At 30.9% G+C, this 20,459-nt stretch overlaps 1 protein-coding gene and 1 long non-coding RNA gene across 2 annotated transcripts in view; one reads left to right on the forward strand and one right to left on the reverse strand.

Annotated features, from left to right (window-relative positions):
- LOC139482701 (uncharacterized) overlaps positions 1 to 20,459 on the forward strand; it is a 931,021-nt gene that overhangs the window by 487,478 nt on the left and 423,084 nt on the right. The gene's annotated exons all lie outside the window — the stretch shown is intronic.
- On the reverse strand, positions 73 to 19,458 carry LOC139482532 (uncharacterized). The gene is made up of 13 exons (XM_071266445.1): positions 19,374 to 19,458; positions 13,292 to 13,522; positions 12,472 to 12,546; positions 11,654 to 11,764; positions 11,036 to 11,152; positions 8,949 to 9,103; positions 6,609 to 6,654; positions 6,073 to 6,303; positions 4,598 to 4,672; positions 3,962 to 4,066; positions 2,636 to 2,806; positions 1,280 to 1,363; positions 73 to 243 (listed from the first exon to the last, which is right to left on the reverse strand). The coding sequence occupies exons 1-13, from the start codon at positions 19,443 to 19,445 to the stop codon at positions 73 to 75; spliced, it is 1,644 nt and encodes a 547-aa protein (XP_071122546.1). The 5' UTR covers positions 19,446 to 19,458.

The raw sequence follows: 20,459 nt of genomic DNA on the forward strand, positions 1-20,459 counted from the left end.
TTCAACTGTCATACAAGTTTCGTTCTTAATTAAGAAAAAAGAATGAGTTTTTGGCAACTGATTTATGTAATTTCACCTTTTCCAGCTATTAATAAAGAATTGCTGTATCCCTCCAAATATTTTGCGTAATATTATTGTCTTTGAGTTAGGTGCCTGATCATGATCAGCTGGACCTTTAGTTTCATGTATATTCATTGATGTAATCAGTGAATATTCTTTGTTTGCAAATAGGAATCCAATAATCTATAAGTGTAAGGTTAGCGGCTATATTTTTGTTAAACAAGTCATGAGATTAATATTTTGAACACGAAATTTGTTATTCATGTAGCATTTATATTATTTTAATAAAATGTATATCATGAATTTTACGCAAATGTCAGAATAAGCAACAATTTTACTAAACGCAAAACAACAATGTATAACATAACTGTTCCTATGCCGATTACGTACGTTGTATGATTATTAAAACATAATGTTATGTTGTATGTGTTGACCATGCGTGATAAAATTTAAATATGTTCTATTTCGATATAACTATTTCAATTTCAAAAATTCATTTAATTCAGATCTGTGTATCTTTGTCTAATTGTTTGCCTACTACGTTTTACAAAAAATTATTTGACTTTTGGTAACGACAACATGAAATTACTATATTTGACATGTCAATGGCTCTATTTTAAGTGTATTGCAAATAAATGGATAATGAAAATATCTTAGACAAGAAACGCTTTCTTTGTCGAAAATCCCAATTATCATAAAAGGAAGTTTGCCGTTCAGCAAAATACAATTGAGAATAAAAATGGTGAAAATGTGAAAGAGACAACAACCCGACCAAAGGGTAGATGCAATTTAAAAGTGAATGGTTTTGATTGTCATAATGTTTGCGATGGGATGACTTTTTTCGTATGTGATATGTTAAACTTTGTTGTGTGGAGAAGGCGTACATAGAGTCGACATGTGGCGGAATACACATGTATTTTTCATTTCAAAGAAACATTTCACCAACCTAACAAAATTCTTGCTTCTTTTCGGAGTTTATGCAATTCCAGTATTTTTTATAGTAATTTTGTATTTGCAAGCTTTTGAATATGTTTGCTATAGTATAGCAGTTGTCCTATTTTTAAAGGTATTCTAAACAATTTGTGTTTTTTTATGTATTTGAACTAATAAGCATGTTTGTTTCTCAATTATTTACTCGTCCTATATGCAAATCACAAAGCAAATTTATAGGGTTTGCGATTGAGATTTCAATGTATCTATGCAAGTCTTATTTTACTACCTCAATAATTATTTGCACTGACACTATTCCAAGAAACCAGCCAATAAACATTTTGGTTTTGAAGACTATCTTTCCAGTGCATGTCTAAAATAAAATAAAAGTATTAAAATCACTTTAAATAACCTTTTATATCTACACAAAAACTGTTTATCTGTATATGCTGTCCATCAATATGTTTTAAAAAACATACTCATTTGCAAAAATAGATACCGTCTTATAATTTGTAGACATTATTACGTTGACTTCTTATAATAATCGATTTGTGTGGTTTTCTATTTATTTCGGCAAGGTTACAGCAATGACTTTCGATGGTAAATGTACATTTTTTTTTTCATTCTTTGAATGTTATGCACAGAAGTACATACATGTATATATATTTAAATGTTCGTAAATTATGAAGTCGTAATTTTCCAATCCTTTCATTGTTTACCAAACATTATAACAAACAAAACAATATGTATTTCTTTGCAGAACACAGTTATATTAGTTATATTGAGTTTGAATTACAAATATATCGAATTATGAAATCACAACTAAAAACCATAAGACATACAATAAAAAGGTGTTTTATTTATTTTGAATACTGCTGCTGATACACTTAAGTTCCTTAATGTATCATTAGGTCATTAGTACAGGATTTCAGACTAATTACTAACAACAAAGATGCTTCAAAAAAAGACACACCGAAAGGTTTGTACTAATATTTGCAACACAATGGGTGCCACACGTAGTGCAGGATCTAAAAACCTTGGGGTACAACTGATATAACCACAATATTTTTGGGAGGAACGTGTTGTTCAGTCTTTTGTCGTATGTGTAGTGTATTGTGTACTGCTTATCTTTTCGGTTAAGGGACTTAATTTTTCGGCTCTCCTTTAGACACCATTTGCGAGTATGGTCTTAAGGGTACGACGATAGCCTGTCGGAAAGGGACGATAAATGGCTGAGCCGTGTATAGAGAGAGCCATATCACTTGCACGTTAAAGACACCCTTGCAGATTTCTTAAAAAGAGCAGTTTAACGCCGCTACAAGGCAGCACTCGCAACCGCAAAGTGGAAACGGATTAATACAGGTTGCAATTACTCGTATCTCAATCCCCTATAAATACATATGTTTAAACTATCTGTTCGGTTTTGCAATGGCGTTGTTCGTTTAGTTTTTTTTTTGGCTTTTTTACTTGTGAGCTTGAATATCCCTACAATATCCTTCGCACATCTTTTAAAGCGTACTCTTCAATGAATTTTCATTAATGAATTTCTTAATTATATAGGCTCAAAGTAGTATACTTAATATGTTATAGACTGGAAGATCGTTTGAACATAGAGGATTAACGAACTAAGATTTATTAAACTTACGTCTCTTTTGTATCCACCACAACTACCAAAATAGTCTAAATTATTTGAACTTGTAGTGTAATACGATCCTGCATCCATTCTACTCTCATGGGCATTTTTACAACAGAACTGGTATTCGTATATACCACCAAAACTGGTATCAGAAAACCAAAACACTCCACAGCACTGTAACTACATATGTTTACATGTTGATCAGTATTTTTCGTTTATTGGTGTTGTTCATAAGTGATTATCGTTACTCTTTTTTAAACATATAAGACCGCTGGTTTTTCTGTTCGAATTGTTTTACAATTGTCAATGTTGGACCCTTGTTAGCTTGATATTTGGTGTGAGCCAATGGCCCGTTTTGAGGGCATTACTGTTAACTATATTTACTTTTTATACATTTTGATTTTGATAGATATTTGACTTATTGACACTCAACCCACATTATCTTATTAATATTGTTTATACGTTCAATATGTTCACGATATTGTCATTAGAACAATTAAAAAATCTCTTCTATTTCACGCATAATACTTGATATAGTTGACGACTTGCAGCGGCTGTCCACTTATTTAATTAGCATATAAATAAATCGTTTTAAATGAAACAGAAGAATTTGTTACAAAGTGCAGTAGAAATAGAAAAAAAATCAGATTTTCGGGAGACAGATTTTGTAATACTATATTTACCGGATTTGTTATAACATAAGCAACACGACGGGTGCCAAATAAGGATCAGGATCAGCTTACCCGTCCGTAGCAAATGAGATCACCCCTAGTTTACATGTAGGTGAGGTTCGTGTTGATTAGTCTACAGTTTGTTATGTTGTGTCATGTGTTCTATTGTTTGTCTGTTTGTCTTCTTTCATTTTTAGTCAGGCGTTGTCAGTTTATTTTCGATTGATTAGTTTGATTGTTCCTCTGGTATCTTTCATCCATCTTTTACACATCTTGAAATGTAGTTATAGTCATCCAGGAAAAAACAAATAATGAATTAAAAGTTATCTTAACAATTTCAAACTTTTATATGCTCTGAAAATTCAAGGCAAATAAACTCATCATAGATACCAGGAATGGAATTTTGTATTTGTGCTAGACACGAATTTCGTCTACAAAAGTCTTGTTAGTGACGCTAGAATAGTAATATAGTGAAAAAGACTAATAAGTCGTGAAGTTGAAAAGCATTGAGGACTTGATGACACTGTAATAAGTTTTTTTTTTCATAAAGAAGAATTCGATATGTTGTTTATCACAAAAAACTAATCGAAACGTTCATGTTGGCGATCAAACATATTTTTATTTAATATGCAGTTATTTTTTCAACAAATATTATCCAACATACTTTCATTATCATGTTATTCCAGTTTTCTGTTAATTTGTTCTGGGTATTGTTGTAATAATACCCGTTCTGTTGTATGTAAAGTTGATCTTTCATGTCGTCCTTAATCTGAAAATGAAAAAATAATGTTACCAACAATCATTTATGACTACAGATAACTTATTGTCAGTAACATACTTTCTTTGTAATTAGTTTTATCATAGTTTTTTAAAAGATTGGAAAATTACTATGGTAATCTTTTTTATACGACTTACATGGTAGTAATTCGGTTAAATAAGTTAAAAGATGAAATAAATTGAAGTTTCTTTGAATTTGGAATTTTGGAAATTGTTGCGTATGTCATACAAGTGAGAGGTTTAGCTAGCTATAAAACCAAGTTCAATACATCATTTTTTCATGAGAAAATGCCTATACCAAGTTAGGAATATAAAAGTTGTTATCTTTTCATTTTATATGTTTGAGCTTTTAATTTTGCCATTTAATAAGGATAAATCCTGTTTGATTTTTTCTGAAAGTTCAGAATTTTGTTGTTTTACTTTTTTCTAGGAGAAAATTTCTCTTTTGCAATATTAATCAAAACCTATTTCTATATTTTAGTATGTATCATGATTGAACAATAACTTATGTTAGGAAACGTACCTTCTGAATTAACACAGAGAACACTATGAGACTAATTAACCTTGGAACATGTAAAATAGTGGACAAAACTGAACTCTGAAAAAAAATTATATGCATATATGATTCTTGCAATTTTAAAGCTGATTGGTTAATATAAAGTTTAAAAACAAATCAATGTTGATTGGTTAAATGTGTTAATTAGGTAGACTAACACTACTCAAGAATGAGAACCAATTCAAATGTGGGCTAGTTCGTTAAGATTCGGATATAAATACATTTTTGTATGGGACTATATCAAGTCAGAAGCCTGTAATTTGGTAGTTTTTAGTTTTCGATATATATCTTATTGTATTTTAGTTTTGTTCATAAACTATAGCGTTAGTTTCTCATTAAAAATGATTTTCTTTCGTACTTTTTGGGGTCTTCAGTAGCACCATAGGTGGCATGGGTTTTGTCGTATTTGCAATCATACGATATCTTATTTGTTTAATACCTCTTTTAATTGAATCATATATGTATCGGCAAAACGTTTTAAACTCTGATGATTTTCCATTAAAAAGAAGCTCTGGATGTTAGAGTTATTTCACTCTTGATTCCTTTGCAATGAACAAGCATTTCAGAAATTCGCTATAGTGAATAACTACAGATCTGTATTTGGTTACGACATATCAATATGTTCTTTTGATGGTAAAGTAGCAAATCAACAAACAAATGTTTATTAAAAATGCAAATGTTTGACATAAAAACTACATGTTTAAGGGTTGAACACAGTTTTGTAGAGGTCAGTTTACACACCGATAACCATTAGAGAAATATGTTTACCCCTTTAAGGGGCTTGCGGGTCTGTATCGATTTTTTAGGATATCACTATATTTTTTCTATAGGTTAACTTTATCTTATACATGTTATACTTAATAGAAAAATAGAATAAAGAAATTGGGTCACCGTTCATTTACGCTCAAAATCTGCTTTCGAAAGAAGCGAACATTTTTGTAAAGGCAACTTTTTTCTGTTGAACTAATAGGAGAAATACCGATAATATCGAAATAAAAAAAAAAACTTAATTACAGAAATCGCTCAAATTTTACAATAGTTTAGTTTAAGTACAGCTTAATTGAAGATAATAATAAAAAAATATAGGTCACCGATGAGTTTAAAACCATATTTCAATTCTAATGCTAAAAAATAGCATTTTGGTACCAAATGGAGATAATTTGGAGCGTTTCCAACGATATCTACATTTTAAAATTCATCTGGAGCCAACACGAATTGATTTTTTTGAATTCCTTTTGTACCATATATTAAAGTAAGAACTACTAAAGGAAATAAATAAAATTTGTAATGAAAAAAAAAAAAAAAAAATCTGAAACTTTTATACCCTCGAGCCTCCTCAATGACTTCAATAAAAAAAAAACGTTCCACTTTACGTTAATTATCATTAGGTAGCTACTGAAATAGATAAGCCTAAAAATCACTATTAGTATTTGGCAACCTACCGTGATCAAAAAGGCTGATGATTTTCTCCATGACCCAACTATTCCAATGATTGAAATTACCATCGCCAATATACCAAAAACTACACTTGACGCAGCCAATCCAACAAGTATATCATAGAAATAATAATTGTAAAACTGTATTTGATAAAAGATATATTTGAGGGAACTATCATAAATGAAGTTGTCCCCCATTAAAGTCAGTCCTAATCCAAGGAGGCCACCTCCTACCATCTGAAATGTAAACCATAAATTATTGTTATTTGGTTTTACCCTTATAACAGGAATGATATCTATGTATTACTATCACTGATGCAAGTCAACCTTACTTAGTCTAACTATTAATTTACGAAGTTATAAGAAATCATCACTTTCGAGTTGTTTTTTTTTTAATTTAGATTAAACATCAGACTTGGTATAATATTTGTAAACATAAATGGCAGAAGGGTGTATTCCACGTATATTGTTATGAATATCATTAAATGTATTCGTTTTTTGTTAACAGATTATTTAGTTGTATCTATAAGTAAAATACTCACAATGGAAGTGATCTTCAGTATAACTGATAAAAATGCAGACTTCGATCTACAATTGTTTGTTTTCATTTAGTTATATACATGTATTGTTTTTGTTTTCAATAGCGTTCCACAAACTGACAAATATAAACCGACATTTATCTTCATTCGATATCCTATACTGTATTAACATTTTTCTAATTTGAAGTTGTGTATTCTAGTTTCAAATTATCAATAATCGTTCGATGCTCTGATATTTTTAAGCAAGGTTGCAAATATATACAAGCCCAAGTACATTCTTTAGAAAATGTCCATATAAGGTACAAGTTTTGTCTATCGTCGCTTTGAAAATATGAAATAAGAGGATGTTTTCGAATAACGAACGGGGGCTCATGAGAAAGAGAATGTAACCATGTCCCTCTTTTAACAAACTACTGGTGATTAACCTTATAACTGTCTGGAAATATCTTTTTTTTATATTTTATTTTCTGTCTCTTCTCATTTACACCTTACAATCAGGTATTTATTTGTCAAACACTTATATATGGTGTCATCATTAAAGTGTTTGAAATATTCCCATCACTCATTTGTGTTTCTTCCAATGCAATGTGTCGTTGCTATTTGTCAATGTATGGAGCAATTGCTAGTCCTTCATACATAAATTTTTCCCTTTGAAAAATTATACTGTAGTTCTCACAAAAAATAAGAAGATGCAATATGATTGTCAATTATTCAACTGACCACCTTTGTGGTCATAAAGTGGATGTTAGCAATTAATAGCCGTACGACCTTCATCATGAAAAAAGCATATCAGATAATCGGTATAAGAAAACTCTTCCATAAAATTATGAATAAAAACAATTGAGAGTACTAGCGGATTGATTTATGTCTTCACAATTGACGAAAAACAAATATGACCGACAGGAAAACCACAACCAATGTTCCACAGGATCCTGACACTTGGGACATGGAAAATTTATTTGCAGAATAAAACATGGCTGAAGACGCTAACATTCACATAACCTGGGGCAGTGATTTAACAGTACAACATAATAACAAACAATCCAAATTAGTTGAAAAATGATTAGCTGATCATCTCGATACACAGCAGGGTTCGTATACATCCTTTAAAACAATAAAAGATACAAAGTACATATATAAAAAAAAAAATGCATCTAAGATGAAAATAGATATCAGTACACATTCAACATCTAAATGTATTTTGAGTGAATAATAAGTAAAGGAAATAGTAGTATACCGCTGTTCAATAATGCTAAACTGATTTTTTCTGGAAATCAGTATTTTTGTGAATTTATTTTTTGTTTGTTTTAGAACTGCGTTCATTATTTATACATATTGATTTTTCAAATGTTCATCAAAAGTGATTTCCGTGACATTACCTAGCAAATTTACTTGACCATATTGGGAAATAGGTAATTAGTCGGATCTTAACACGTACTTGTGATTTGTTTAAAATCGGTTTTGATAAATAATAAACGAAGAAATGTCGAAATGTTCAGGACTTAATTAAATCCGTATTTCGGTAAGATGGTGCACGCATACGATTTTATTGCGTCTTACACTTTGAGAAGCGAATAATCTTTAACTACTTTATTCAAATATTGTGTAAAAACGTTAATTTTGAGCTATGAAAGTCAAGTGGCTCGAGCATTTTTCTGAGGAAGTTTAACAAAATTGCAAAGAAATATTTTTACAGTGGGCTAGCTTTCATTAGTCTTCACTATCTATAGATTAACAATTTTTGGTTATATTTATAATTTAGAATCATCATTGAAGGTGGAGCACGATTGCACAGTTGATTAATTATATTCATGTGCCATTTGTATGCAAGAATGACATTCCGTTGTATTATGTGCCAATTCGAAAAAATTATGCGAGTATTGTCTCCCCTAAACAGGTTCATTTTTTTTTAATTAAGTTTAGGTTTCTGATATAATTTTGAATAATTATGAACTGTATCAATTCAATATATTTCAGTTTTTGTTATTGGTGTATCAAAAACATTGATGTACGAATATAATTTCATAAATTTGAAACGTTTAAAATGATTACATACCAATATAAAGAACCGTTCATCATTCTTCAAAAAGATTATAAATGAAAATCGAATTATATATCTTCCCTTGATGATAGATTGATTGGGAAATGAACCAGAGTTATCTAATGGTAATCACAGAGAGGGACTAGCAAGCAATTTTTAATCGTAGCTTATTCAACGTTAAAACAAATTTCCACTATAAACGAATGTCACTTTATACAAATATAAGGACTTTGTTAGCCAAATCTACAAATTTTATTAGATATTATGATTTTTTATTGCAACAGATTAATATGCTACATTACCTTTGCCAGTTATCTTTAGCAGACATTAACAGATTTTTGAAGATACCATGCTTTAAAGAAAACAGCAGATAGTACTTGTTGTCTGTACTCCTTGATTTCTTTTCTTTGAATTCAAGTTTCCTGTACGTATATTCTACAGCAACTATGATGAAACACTGCGAAAACACAAACATATAAAGCTGCGTACATCGTCGTGAAAATATTGCAGTGGTAAAGTTCATTAATATAAAAAAGAAGATGTGGTATGATTGCCAATGAGACAACTATCTACAAAAGACCAAAATGACACAGACATAAACAACTATAGGTCACCGTAAGCCCATACCGCATAGTCAACAACTTCTGTTGTTTCTATTGTTACTTCAACCTAATCACAACGCTTTATATAAAATTGATCACGTTATTAAATATCATTTTTCATAAATTTTGGAATACCGAATTGAAATTTAATATCTGCAAATAAATTGGTAACAACTACAATGTGCTATATATATAGTTCTTAGATAAAAGATTAAGATTTTGGAAAGCAATTGAAGAAAGTTAATTTCAGAATACGAATAATATTTTCAATTATCACGTTATACAACATATTTTTTAATTAGAGTATACTTTATCTTTTCGTTTTCACACAATGGTATTGTACCAGCATACACAGCATCTAGCAATACAACTATGTTAAAATCACTATTTGGAAAAGATTTTTAGAGAAATTTTGAATTTCACATGTACCCCTATAACATGCCTAGTATAGACTTTTTTAAAGAATCACAAACCCGTCGTACCCTCCTTTGGTATTGACAAATAAGATTTAAATCTCATGTCTTTATACTAGACCCATGTACCAAAACTTAGAATTAAAATAATGCATTGTTGACAGAGAGATACAAGTCTGTCTCTTTGTAATTGTAATAGTTGAATGTAAATGTTGTAATTAAAAAGCAATACTTAAATATCGAAACTACTCCAACAAAATCAAGGTAGGCGCCATGATTGAAGGTGCAGGGAAAAATAACCTCCGTAGAAAAGAGAATCCCAATGCAAATAAGATTGCTTACAAAATATCTTTATATATTATAAGGAGTTCCCTTTGAAATCACTCAAACACAACTTCATACATATAAGCTAAAAACAAAATTGAATGTAACACGATTGAAAAAATGGGATATACATGTATAATTTTCATGGAAATGATACTTACTTATGCTTATATAAATTCAGACGATGTCAATCACATAGTCTTTTAAATTCTATACAGTACTTCAAAGGATAATTCTAAATTACATTGGATCCCAATTTGCAGTAAAAACATTTTTTTCAAATGTTTCCGGGCCAAATTTACAAGTTGAATAGTTACATCATTATTGTTATAGTATTGTTTCTACAAATAAACTCATCACATATACCAGGATTAAATTTTGTATTTAGGCCGAAGGTTCGTTTCGTCTAAAAAATACTCACCAGTGACGCTATATTTTAAAAAGGTTAAAAAGGCCAAATAAAGCACGAAGTTGAAGAGCATTTGAGGACCAAAGTTCCTTAAAGTTTTTGCCAAATACAGCTAATTATATTGTCATGTATTCCTGAGGTAGAAAAGCCCTAATTTTTTTTTAAATCAAAAGTTTTGTAAACAGTTATAAATTTATAAAGTATGACCATACCAATGATGGAGTGTATCAATTGCACAATGATCTTAGTTATTCAACTACTGTATCAGTATTCTTTCATACTCAAGTTGTAAGTTCGAATGATGCTAGGTACTAGGATTGTCAGTTATTATCAAGCTGTCAGTCACGAATGGTTCAGTAGTACGGTATATTTGTTTATGTACTCGCTAATAATATGTTTATTCGGTTATTGATGTTTAGACACCAGACTAGTCGTCTAATATGTAACGTTGTTTTTTGGATTAAAGTCAGATTGTGACATTTGGACTAACTGTGTATGCACGTGGCAGATGATACATGCATATCAGGAGATGAAAACCCTGAAGAACCTTGTAAATGATTATACCATACCTGACTATTCTAAAATAAAGGTACTTAATAACAGGTTTCATCTCTAGTGAAGTCAACCTTTCTTAACCATACCTGACATATGATACACGTTACAATCAGTCCAAAATATATCTGCAAATAGCTACTGAGCTGCTCATTATAGATTGCAGGACAGAAGTAAATACCGGGCTGTTCTCCGTCACATCCCAGCTATATAAAAATAAATTTTACTACAATTATAATGCATCAGATACAAAGTTTAACTTTAACTGTCTTCCAACAGATGTTTTGAATGTCATCTTTAGTAAGTCTTTTTGTTGTTGTTTTTTTTTTTCTGTTAAAAGTTTTGTTGTTCCGTCTTCATGGTCTTGGTACAAAATAGTACACAAAACAAAATATAGAAAACTAAGCTGAATGATATGAACCTAACTTAAAAAAATTAATGATCGCATATGCTTCATAAGGGTACGGACAACCCGTCGTGTTGCACAGGCTTGTACAAATTTTCACTCATATATTTATTTGATAGTCAGTTTTAGTTAACCTCAACACCCGGACACTAGTGATGAGAGTAGGTCTACTTTTTTCAATAATAATTTTCTAAATCTTGGTGATTTATTGAATCTATGGTGGGATACTAGATTTTCATTTTTCACCATTGCAGTACAAGGAGATCGATTTTAATGTATGTTAGAACAATTAAAATCTTACCTTTGACAGAAAATTTGGAAATGTATAGTAAAGATATGTAGATGATATATAACTCGAACCTGCTTCATAAGCGTGTATATAATTCATTAACGTTCCTCTCAGTTTTGACTTCTACAAATATAGATATAAAAAACAGTTTAACGAAATGGCAGTAATAAACTAGTAATTGGTTTGAAAGAGACCATATATATGCTTCCTAAAAAAATGTACAACGTAATGTAATGTGAATTAATATGTTTTTTTCTCTATACCTTTGTTCAACCTATTCGGTATAATTGAAATTACCTAATTCGGTAAGATTAAGATTTTAACATACATTGTATCATTGAATATGAACCAATCAAATACATACTAGAAAGATGAAGGGGCCTGCAAAAGAAATCATACAGAATGTTATTTATAGCTGTCCAAAGCCTGTAAGTCCGTTATTGTCGTTTGTTGGTGTATATCATGTTTGTTTTTCTTTAGTTTTTTTGGTGCATAAATATGGCCGTTAATTTTCTGTCTTGAAATGATTTACATTTGTTATTTGGGGTGATTTACATCTATCTTAGTTGTAGGTTTTATTTCATTGTTGTATGGCATTTGACAACCTATACTTATAACGTCAATATCATTTTGTCCATGGAGGAAGGTTGTTTCCTTGACGATTATACCACATCTTCTCACACGTATTTATTTATGATGAAGTTGTGTTAGGTGGAAAGTTGCATTTTACATTAAATCAATGTTTTGGGTTTTTTTCATGGTTTTTATAGCACGATGGAACTTTGTTGTGTATGTCTTCATAGTATTAACATAATAGTATCAACACTTACCTCATTGTATAATACAGCAAGGACAACTATGTATATACTGTATATCACAATCATCAATGATCTCAGTAAAACAGTCTGCAATATTGAATCTGATAGGTAATACCTAATTTTTTAAGTGGATAATTTTTTCAGATACAAATTCATTGTTATATTATTATTTGCTTCTTTCTTCATTTCTTCCTAATTTCTGTTGGGTTCAATTTAAAAAATTCCAATAACCTCCGGTCTGTTTATGCACATTGTTTGTGTATAATAGTACGTTATGTACGGGTGGACCTACGATACTAAAATGATTGGTTTTTATTAATTGACAATATTGATTGTTATAAAAGTAAATAATTTATAACTCATTCTATGTTCGAATAACTTTCTCGCGTATCGACTCCATGGTCCTTCTAATAATTGATACTATCAAACCGTGTATATCTTTAATATTTGTATATCTTTTAGTTGCATTTTCCTGTAAGCGCATATCTAACTTCAAACTTAAGGTTGTTTTTCTATTTGTTAAATTTGTTAAATCGAAAACGTATATTGATCATGTAAACGAGAAAACCATCTCATATTATTATTGATTTAACATTTGTCAACCTACATCCTGACTTTATACGTTTAGAAATGAAAAAAAAATGTCAAGATCCCCGATTTGTTTATATGACAGATAAAATTGAAATGTATGTACATGACTGTGTAAATCTTAAGATGTAAAAAAGAAATAAACAACGTTTTCATTCTAAACAACCAATCGCCATAATCGTTCGTACAAATCTTAACCCACATTTAACCTACAAATTGATATACCGTACTAAGCAGGGCTTACTATCGCTAACATCTGCTTTCTCCTACCAAAGGCTCCCCATATACCAACTACGCCAGTGAGCAGTTCCAGCACAAACACTCCAATAAGAGAAAACACAATTGCTTTCACCATTGTGCCAAGTGGCATGCCGGAAATTTCTTGCATATTTACGACTTTAATGACGTCATCTTCTAAGATATCGTCACCAACTTTAATGTAGATTCCCATCATTATAAATCCAAAGGAAAAAGCCTAAAACGATTCATCAAACATTGCAAATCTTGAAATGGTGAACTAAGACACATTTTGATTAATTGATTGTTTAGTTAGTTAACGTTCAGTGCCAAATATTTCATGCATCTTTAGGGCAAGAACAAGTTGACAAATGATGCTATAGATAGGTTTTATAAAAGAGGTTATCCGGGATTATGGTCGGGGAAATTTGGACTGCCTCTGGAAATGAGGGTATACATGTATTGGACAGGAACAAAAACTGTGCTTTGCAGCAGGCCGCCTACGAAAAAGTTGTTCAAGCGTTCTAAACTTTCAAAGAGCGTGTCACTCTCTTTACAAGAAGCATCGGGTTTAGTGTCTTTGTTCCGACCAGACGTGGCTAAAAAATTGTACATCCCGAACAACCAAACGGACGCCCCACTTTGGCAAGCGTTTTACTACCGGTCTAAAAGAATACCAAGTGACCATATTTCTATTCCCAAATCATCCTTAGGGGGAAGACACATTTTTAAAATTGTCAGCGACTATGCATTTCAGCTAGACAACTTTTTCAATCTACTCCACTCTTATCCACCTTCGGATCCACAAGGCAATGAATTCAATTGGACGCAGTTCTAATTGACTGCGTCCAATCAAAAACGCCTTTAAGAAATCCCGTGTAAAGGTATAGTTTGTAAATAAAAAATTAACACGCTCCATCTTCTTCTTCTGAATCGGACGAAATTTAGCAACAAGTTTTTTTTTAAGTTTTCATTCGACTAATTAGAGTTCTTGTGTACGTTACTCGCCTAAATGTTGATATATTAACATGATTAACGTAAATATTAAGTTTTGGTTTCACAAGATTTGTAAACATTAGACACAACAATTTTTCAAAACTGTGCACTGAAGAGATTCAATTGCAGCAATTAGTGAAGGATGGTGTAACCAGAATCGAAGATGGCTATAAAGATCAAATGAAAGTTTCACTTTATAAACTTTTATATTCGAGAAAAAAAATCTTGATTAACCAGCATTCTGTTCCAGCACACAGGCATCGAACTATCAGTCATACATTTTGGCGGTTTTTCCGATTATCGGTAACAACCACAGACTATAATATAACACATTTTCGGCATTGAATGTTCAATTTGCATGAACGAAAAAAAACGCTTACGGTACTCTCGGTGATTTAAAGGGAAATCACACTATTTATACTACTAATAATAATTCATTGAAATTTTGCATGTAGACAGATCATACTTATTACGATATTTTAGGCTAACAAAATTTTGGGGTTACCGATGTTGTTTTCGAGATATGACGTCATCAAAACTTAAAGAATCGCGTTATACCAAAATATAGAAATAGCGCTGTAAATTGCTTTAAAATGGCAAAATTATTGAAAAACGATTTTAAACTGGAATTTCAAATACAGTCAAATGTTATTTGTACCTTAAACACATTTAATTGTCTCTGTTTCCTTATTTTTGGAGGCCTTTGGACATTTCCCGCCATTTTTAGTTGCTTTTTATAATAGATTTTTCTTGAAATAAAAAAAATCTACTAATGTTTTTCCCTTCAAACTTATGCATAAGTTGCAGCTTCAGGGAAGATTTTAAAAGCATAAATAAAAAATGGGGGTCACCGATGTTTTAAATCCGTTAAAACGGAAATAATCTTATCGTCGAATTTTGGCGGGAACTATAAACTTTTCTGTTAACGTTATAGAACGACGTTGCTGGCATAACAGCATTTCTTGCAACGCTTGGGCTGAATTAAAATATAATAACGATATCATGATTGAACATTTTTTTAGGTATTTTGATTATTCATTAATATTTTTATCAATCTATCGAATCGTTAAATATAGATACAGTAACAATGATTTTATTGTAAAGTAATTTTTAAAGTTGAAGTCATCTTTAGTATTTCTTAATTGCATTTGTTGTATGGGAAAAACGAATGTTTGACTCCGATGATGCCGTATTATGCAAATAAGTTTCGGCTTCCAGGTAAAGAATCTTCTATCTCAGAAGACCGAACGAAGGTATCCGTGCTAGAAAGTAACACGTTCTTTTTAGACTGCAGACAGAATAATTTCACGAGACTGTCCATTCGCACCGTGTAGATAAAACCTAAAATGCCGTGTTTAAAATGTTAATAAAAACTATTTCCGTAAGGAATTAAAAAATGGTTAACATTAATTTTCCGTAATTACACAACGCTTCATAAGTCAGTTATTTGAACTGTGGAAACCAATTTTTTGTCTGAGTTCTATCATCCCGCACCCATTTTTCATACATAATTTCGTGTTCATTGTACATAATATGTTCAGTGTTCATCGCCTGGGTATGAAAGCTTTATGTATTACTTATATATATGATATTTCCGTTCGATTATTCGCGCAACCTTGGTACGTTATAAGAAATACAATGCATCTGATAATTAGAGCTAATACAGATAAACAATAAAAGACACATCGTTACATTTGTATATTGATATCAGGAACATATAATGTTCCAAGTTGATATGTAATAAATAAATAATAAACGGAACTAGATTTTTTTCTTGTTCTGTTACATCTTTCCGTGTTTCTGTGGAAAAGTTATATATTTTATCTAACTCTTTTTTTTTATCAGATGACAAGATTTGTAGACATTTTAATGAGTTCGAGTTCCAGTTAGATTTTGAGTTGAAGTTCGAGTATCTTTTGAGTTCGCATATTAACTCGAATAAGAGTTCTAGATAAAGCCCGAGTTCCGCTTAGAACTTCCAAGTTATAGTATTACTGTGAGATAGTATGAGCAATTTTGGTAAGAGTTAAAATTTTGAGATCCGATATTATTGATGGTGAGATGTTAATAAATTAATATTGTATTATTGTATAATATCCGATGAAATTAAGAGAAAGATTGCTGTTTCTATTTTCTGTTGGTGCACCTCTTTTTCTTTGAATGTATATTCTTCTATCACATTTATGTTTTAATATGGTATATATACTTTTGTTTCCCAATACAGATTAATAATAGGTCATTTGAAAATAACTGATTAAAATTTCCATCTAGATACTAGCTTTTAATCATGATAAACAAGCTTCAGTCCAAGTTTGGTACAAATCCAGAATAGTATAAGAAAGTTATTAAAATTTAAGTCAATGTATTGTATCATGGTAGAAAGCCTAGGTCTATTTATTAGTTAAATACGGAAAAAATGGATATTCTTTTTTCAAAATTTACTTCTGGATACTATCTTATGATCATAAACAAGCTTCTGTCCAAGTTTGGTAGAAATCCAGAATAGTTTATGAAAGTTATTCAAATTTCAAAAACTTTAACCACAGAGTGAATATTCGTGGACGCCGACGCTGACAGAATGTAGGATCGCGAGGTCTCTCTTTTTCGACTAAAGTCGAAGGCTCGACAAAAATTGTTGTCCTTTTCAGTCATGATCGGATTCCGACAATCTCTATATGTCACTGTTTTTTGAAAGGCAAGTGATCACATTGAGAGATATGAACACGCACCTACATCATTCTGGACTACTAGTTTTTGTTTTGTTTTTCCCCGTCTTTTTCTTAATTTTTTCAAATATTTCAGTGGCAAATATTACACGAAATTCAACACAAAAACATTTTTCTAAATGAGATGAATAATCTTTTACAAGACGGACCCTGGTGTGATGGTTACAGTTTAGCACTCTGAAAGATATGTTACTATACATAAATACATGTATTTGTGCGTTAAATATTTCTCTTGTCGGTGACTTGTAAAGCCAAATATACAGTGTGGAACTTTTGTTGTGGTGGTCATCAATAGGACCAAAATAACTAGACATAGTGTTTGATATTCCCATATTGCTATGGCGTCTAGCGGTCATATGTTTTAATCTGCTGGTCGTACAATTTGCTACAGTTTAAAGAAATACAACAAGATATATTTTGTTTGGTGCTTAAATAATGTAAGCCTTTACATAGCATTAAAGAAAGATTGAGTATGATTTACTTTATAAAACGGTGCTAAATTTTCATTGATTTCGACAGCAAGCAACCGATGTAAAATTTTGTATGCTTCTTACAGTGATTTTCAAATGGCGTTATTCTTAAATAACGTTGAATATTTCAACAAATATACGATTACTCTAGAAATCACTCGTGTTCATGTATTTGTGCTCCACCTCCCCAAAAGATAAAGAAAAAAATAGAGGGAAAGAGAGACGTAATATACCAAAGGAATATTTAAGGAAAGATGGATGACACTTGGATAATTTCTGTCGTCACATGTGAAATAAATAATATTTCAAACACTTCACACATTAATGGCTAGTGGCAAGTTAAATACATATTCAGAACTAGAACATTGACTTATAAAGTTTGACCCTGCTTTGTATAATCCGACAGGCTGAGCCGGATAAATACAAATGTGAAATGAAGTTTTGATGAATTGTTTATACATGTATAGTATAGAATAAAATTGAGAATGGAAATGGGGAACGTGCCAAAGAGACAACAACCCGACCATAAAGCAGACAACAGCAGAAGACTATATATAGTAATGACGTTTCATGTGAAAACTTACAGTCGACAGAAACTCCTTGTTCTTGTTTACGTCCCTATGGTGGACAGAAAACTACAAGTTCTGGAAGCTAAAATTGAGAATGGAAATGGGGAATGTGTCAAAGAGACAACAACCCGACCATAGAAAAAACAACAGCAGAAGGTCACTAACAGGTCTTTAATGTAGCTGTACGTTTACATGCTGTTTCTCTTGGTAATAATATATTGTTATTTTTTTCCGGAAAATATACGCTGAATCCCACATACCGCATCGCGACGATACGCTGCCAACACCTGGGTTACACTAATGACTGGACGATTGTCCGGATTGTGACAGGATATTCACCGGAACTTTCTTGTTATTTGATAGATTATTTTAATATTTGAATACCTTAGAGATAAAAGACTATTTTTAATGAAAATCAAACAAAAATAGTTTAAAAAATATTTTTGAGCAAATAACAATTTACTGGACGGATTTCACTCTATGTACGCTTTACGTATATTGAACTGATCGACAAAAAATGATAATATCTCTTTTGATTTACAATATTTTTTCATACCACTAAGAAATCTGCGAGATTAATAGTTATCTTATATGAACATTTAAACTTTATAGTAAAACAAATTGTTTTTCTACAACAACAAAAATTGACCGGACGTATTTCATATTCGCCAAGTTACGTGTAATTTTTATTATATTGAACTGATCGACAAAAAGTTTTAATATTTCTTTTGTTTTACAATATTTTTTCATACAACTACGAAATCTGCGAGATCAATAAATATTTTATTTGAAATTATATAAACTTTACAGTAAACTTAAAGGTTTTTTTTAATACAAAAATGAGTTGACTGAGCGGACGGTAACTCATATCAAGACCATATCAAGACCACTATCGGCTATTTGTGTTGCCATACATTGTGATTGTGTCCATTTCAAATAGCATTTTCATTGTTGCACTTAAATCAAAACGTGGTTTGCTTTCTTCTGCTTGAGTGAAACGTCCCTTCGAGCGGGCCGCCATTTTAGAAATTAGCAACCACTGCGACGGAATCGAAAACGGCGACGTCATAATACGGCCACGACACTATAGCGGCGCCGAGAGCGATGTGTATAAACAATAGTGTGATTTCCCTTTAAGGTAACAGCCTGCAGTATTTTTCTTCGATATAGGTTTTGCTTAGTATATCTAATGTAGAAGACTTCTTGTGGTATAAGATTGTTTGCAATAATTTTAATTTTACATTTGCTTCAAGAAGAATTGAAAAATAATATACCCTAATATATTATTAAATTTATCAACAAATGACCTTCAAAATGTATTTGCTTACCTTAGTTATTATGGATGCTATCAGAATAATATTTACTGAAATAGTCAAAGGACCTCTTTTTATAGTAGCCATTTTAGGATATATATATTGGTTTATTAAACGATAGCTCATAAAAATGATTTTGTTGATTACAAGATTTAAAAATGTTTTATTTCAAAATCCATTGAAGCATTATAGGTACACATAATAGATTCATTTAACTTCGGTCTATTTAAATATTCAAAACTTGATTTGATGTGATTATATATTTATATATATATATATATATGTTACCTGGTGTAAAGATAATATGCCTTCAACCTAGGACATATCTATCAGAGCATTTAAACTGATACATCTTATATTTTATAGTTATAGTTTATTCAGAGTCAACGCACATGTTCATTTACGTTACATCGCCGTTTGTACGTGAGAATTTTGTTTCGTATAATTTTATTAAAATATTTGAAGTTAGGCGCCTTTAGAAGGGTTTGTTCTGTATGCGCATTAACGTACATCGATGCATTACGTATACATGATATACATGATATATACTCATCAAACCGCGGTCAAAACTGCATACATTAGTATTTGCATTCTGTATTATTTTTTTCTATTCAATTTGAAGTTAAATTATAGTTGACTATATTAAATGGAAAGATCTGCTTTTTGTATATGTTAAGGCCAGAAATCACCTTTAAATTCAAGCCATAAAAAACAAAGACCAATAATATATTTAAGATTCATTGTTCAATTTTAAAAGAAATAAAATACAAATAGAATGTCAAATTATTAGAAATTCTTATAAATTAAGGAATGTATCTCCCTCACGCAAAGCTCTGATTCCTTTTACGGATTTGGCTAAACTTTTTGATTATAGCTCTACATCTTTTATATCAGCTTTGGATTTCAAATATTTTGACCACGGGCATCACTGAAGAGACATGTATTGTCGAAATGCGCATCTGGTACAGAAAATTTGGAACCGTTAATTTTATTTAAGGAATGACTGTAATATTTTTAATGTCTATGAAGAAATAACATGAAAAATTTGGTGCACACTGAATAACGCGCGTAGCGGGTTATTTTACAGTGTGCACCATATTG

This window comes from Mytilus edulis, chromosome 7 (genome assembly GCF_963676685.1).
Source record: "Mytilus edulis chromosome 7, xbMytEdul2.2, whole genome shotgun sequence".
Classification (NCBI taxonomy): Eukaryota; Metazoa; Mollusca; class Bivalvia; order Mytilida; family Mytilidae; genus Mytilus; species Mytilus edulis.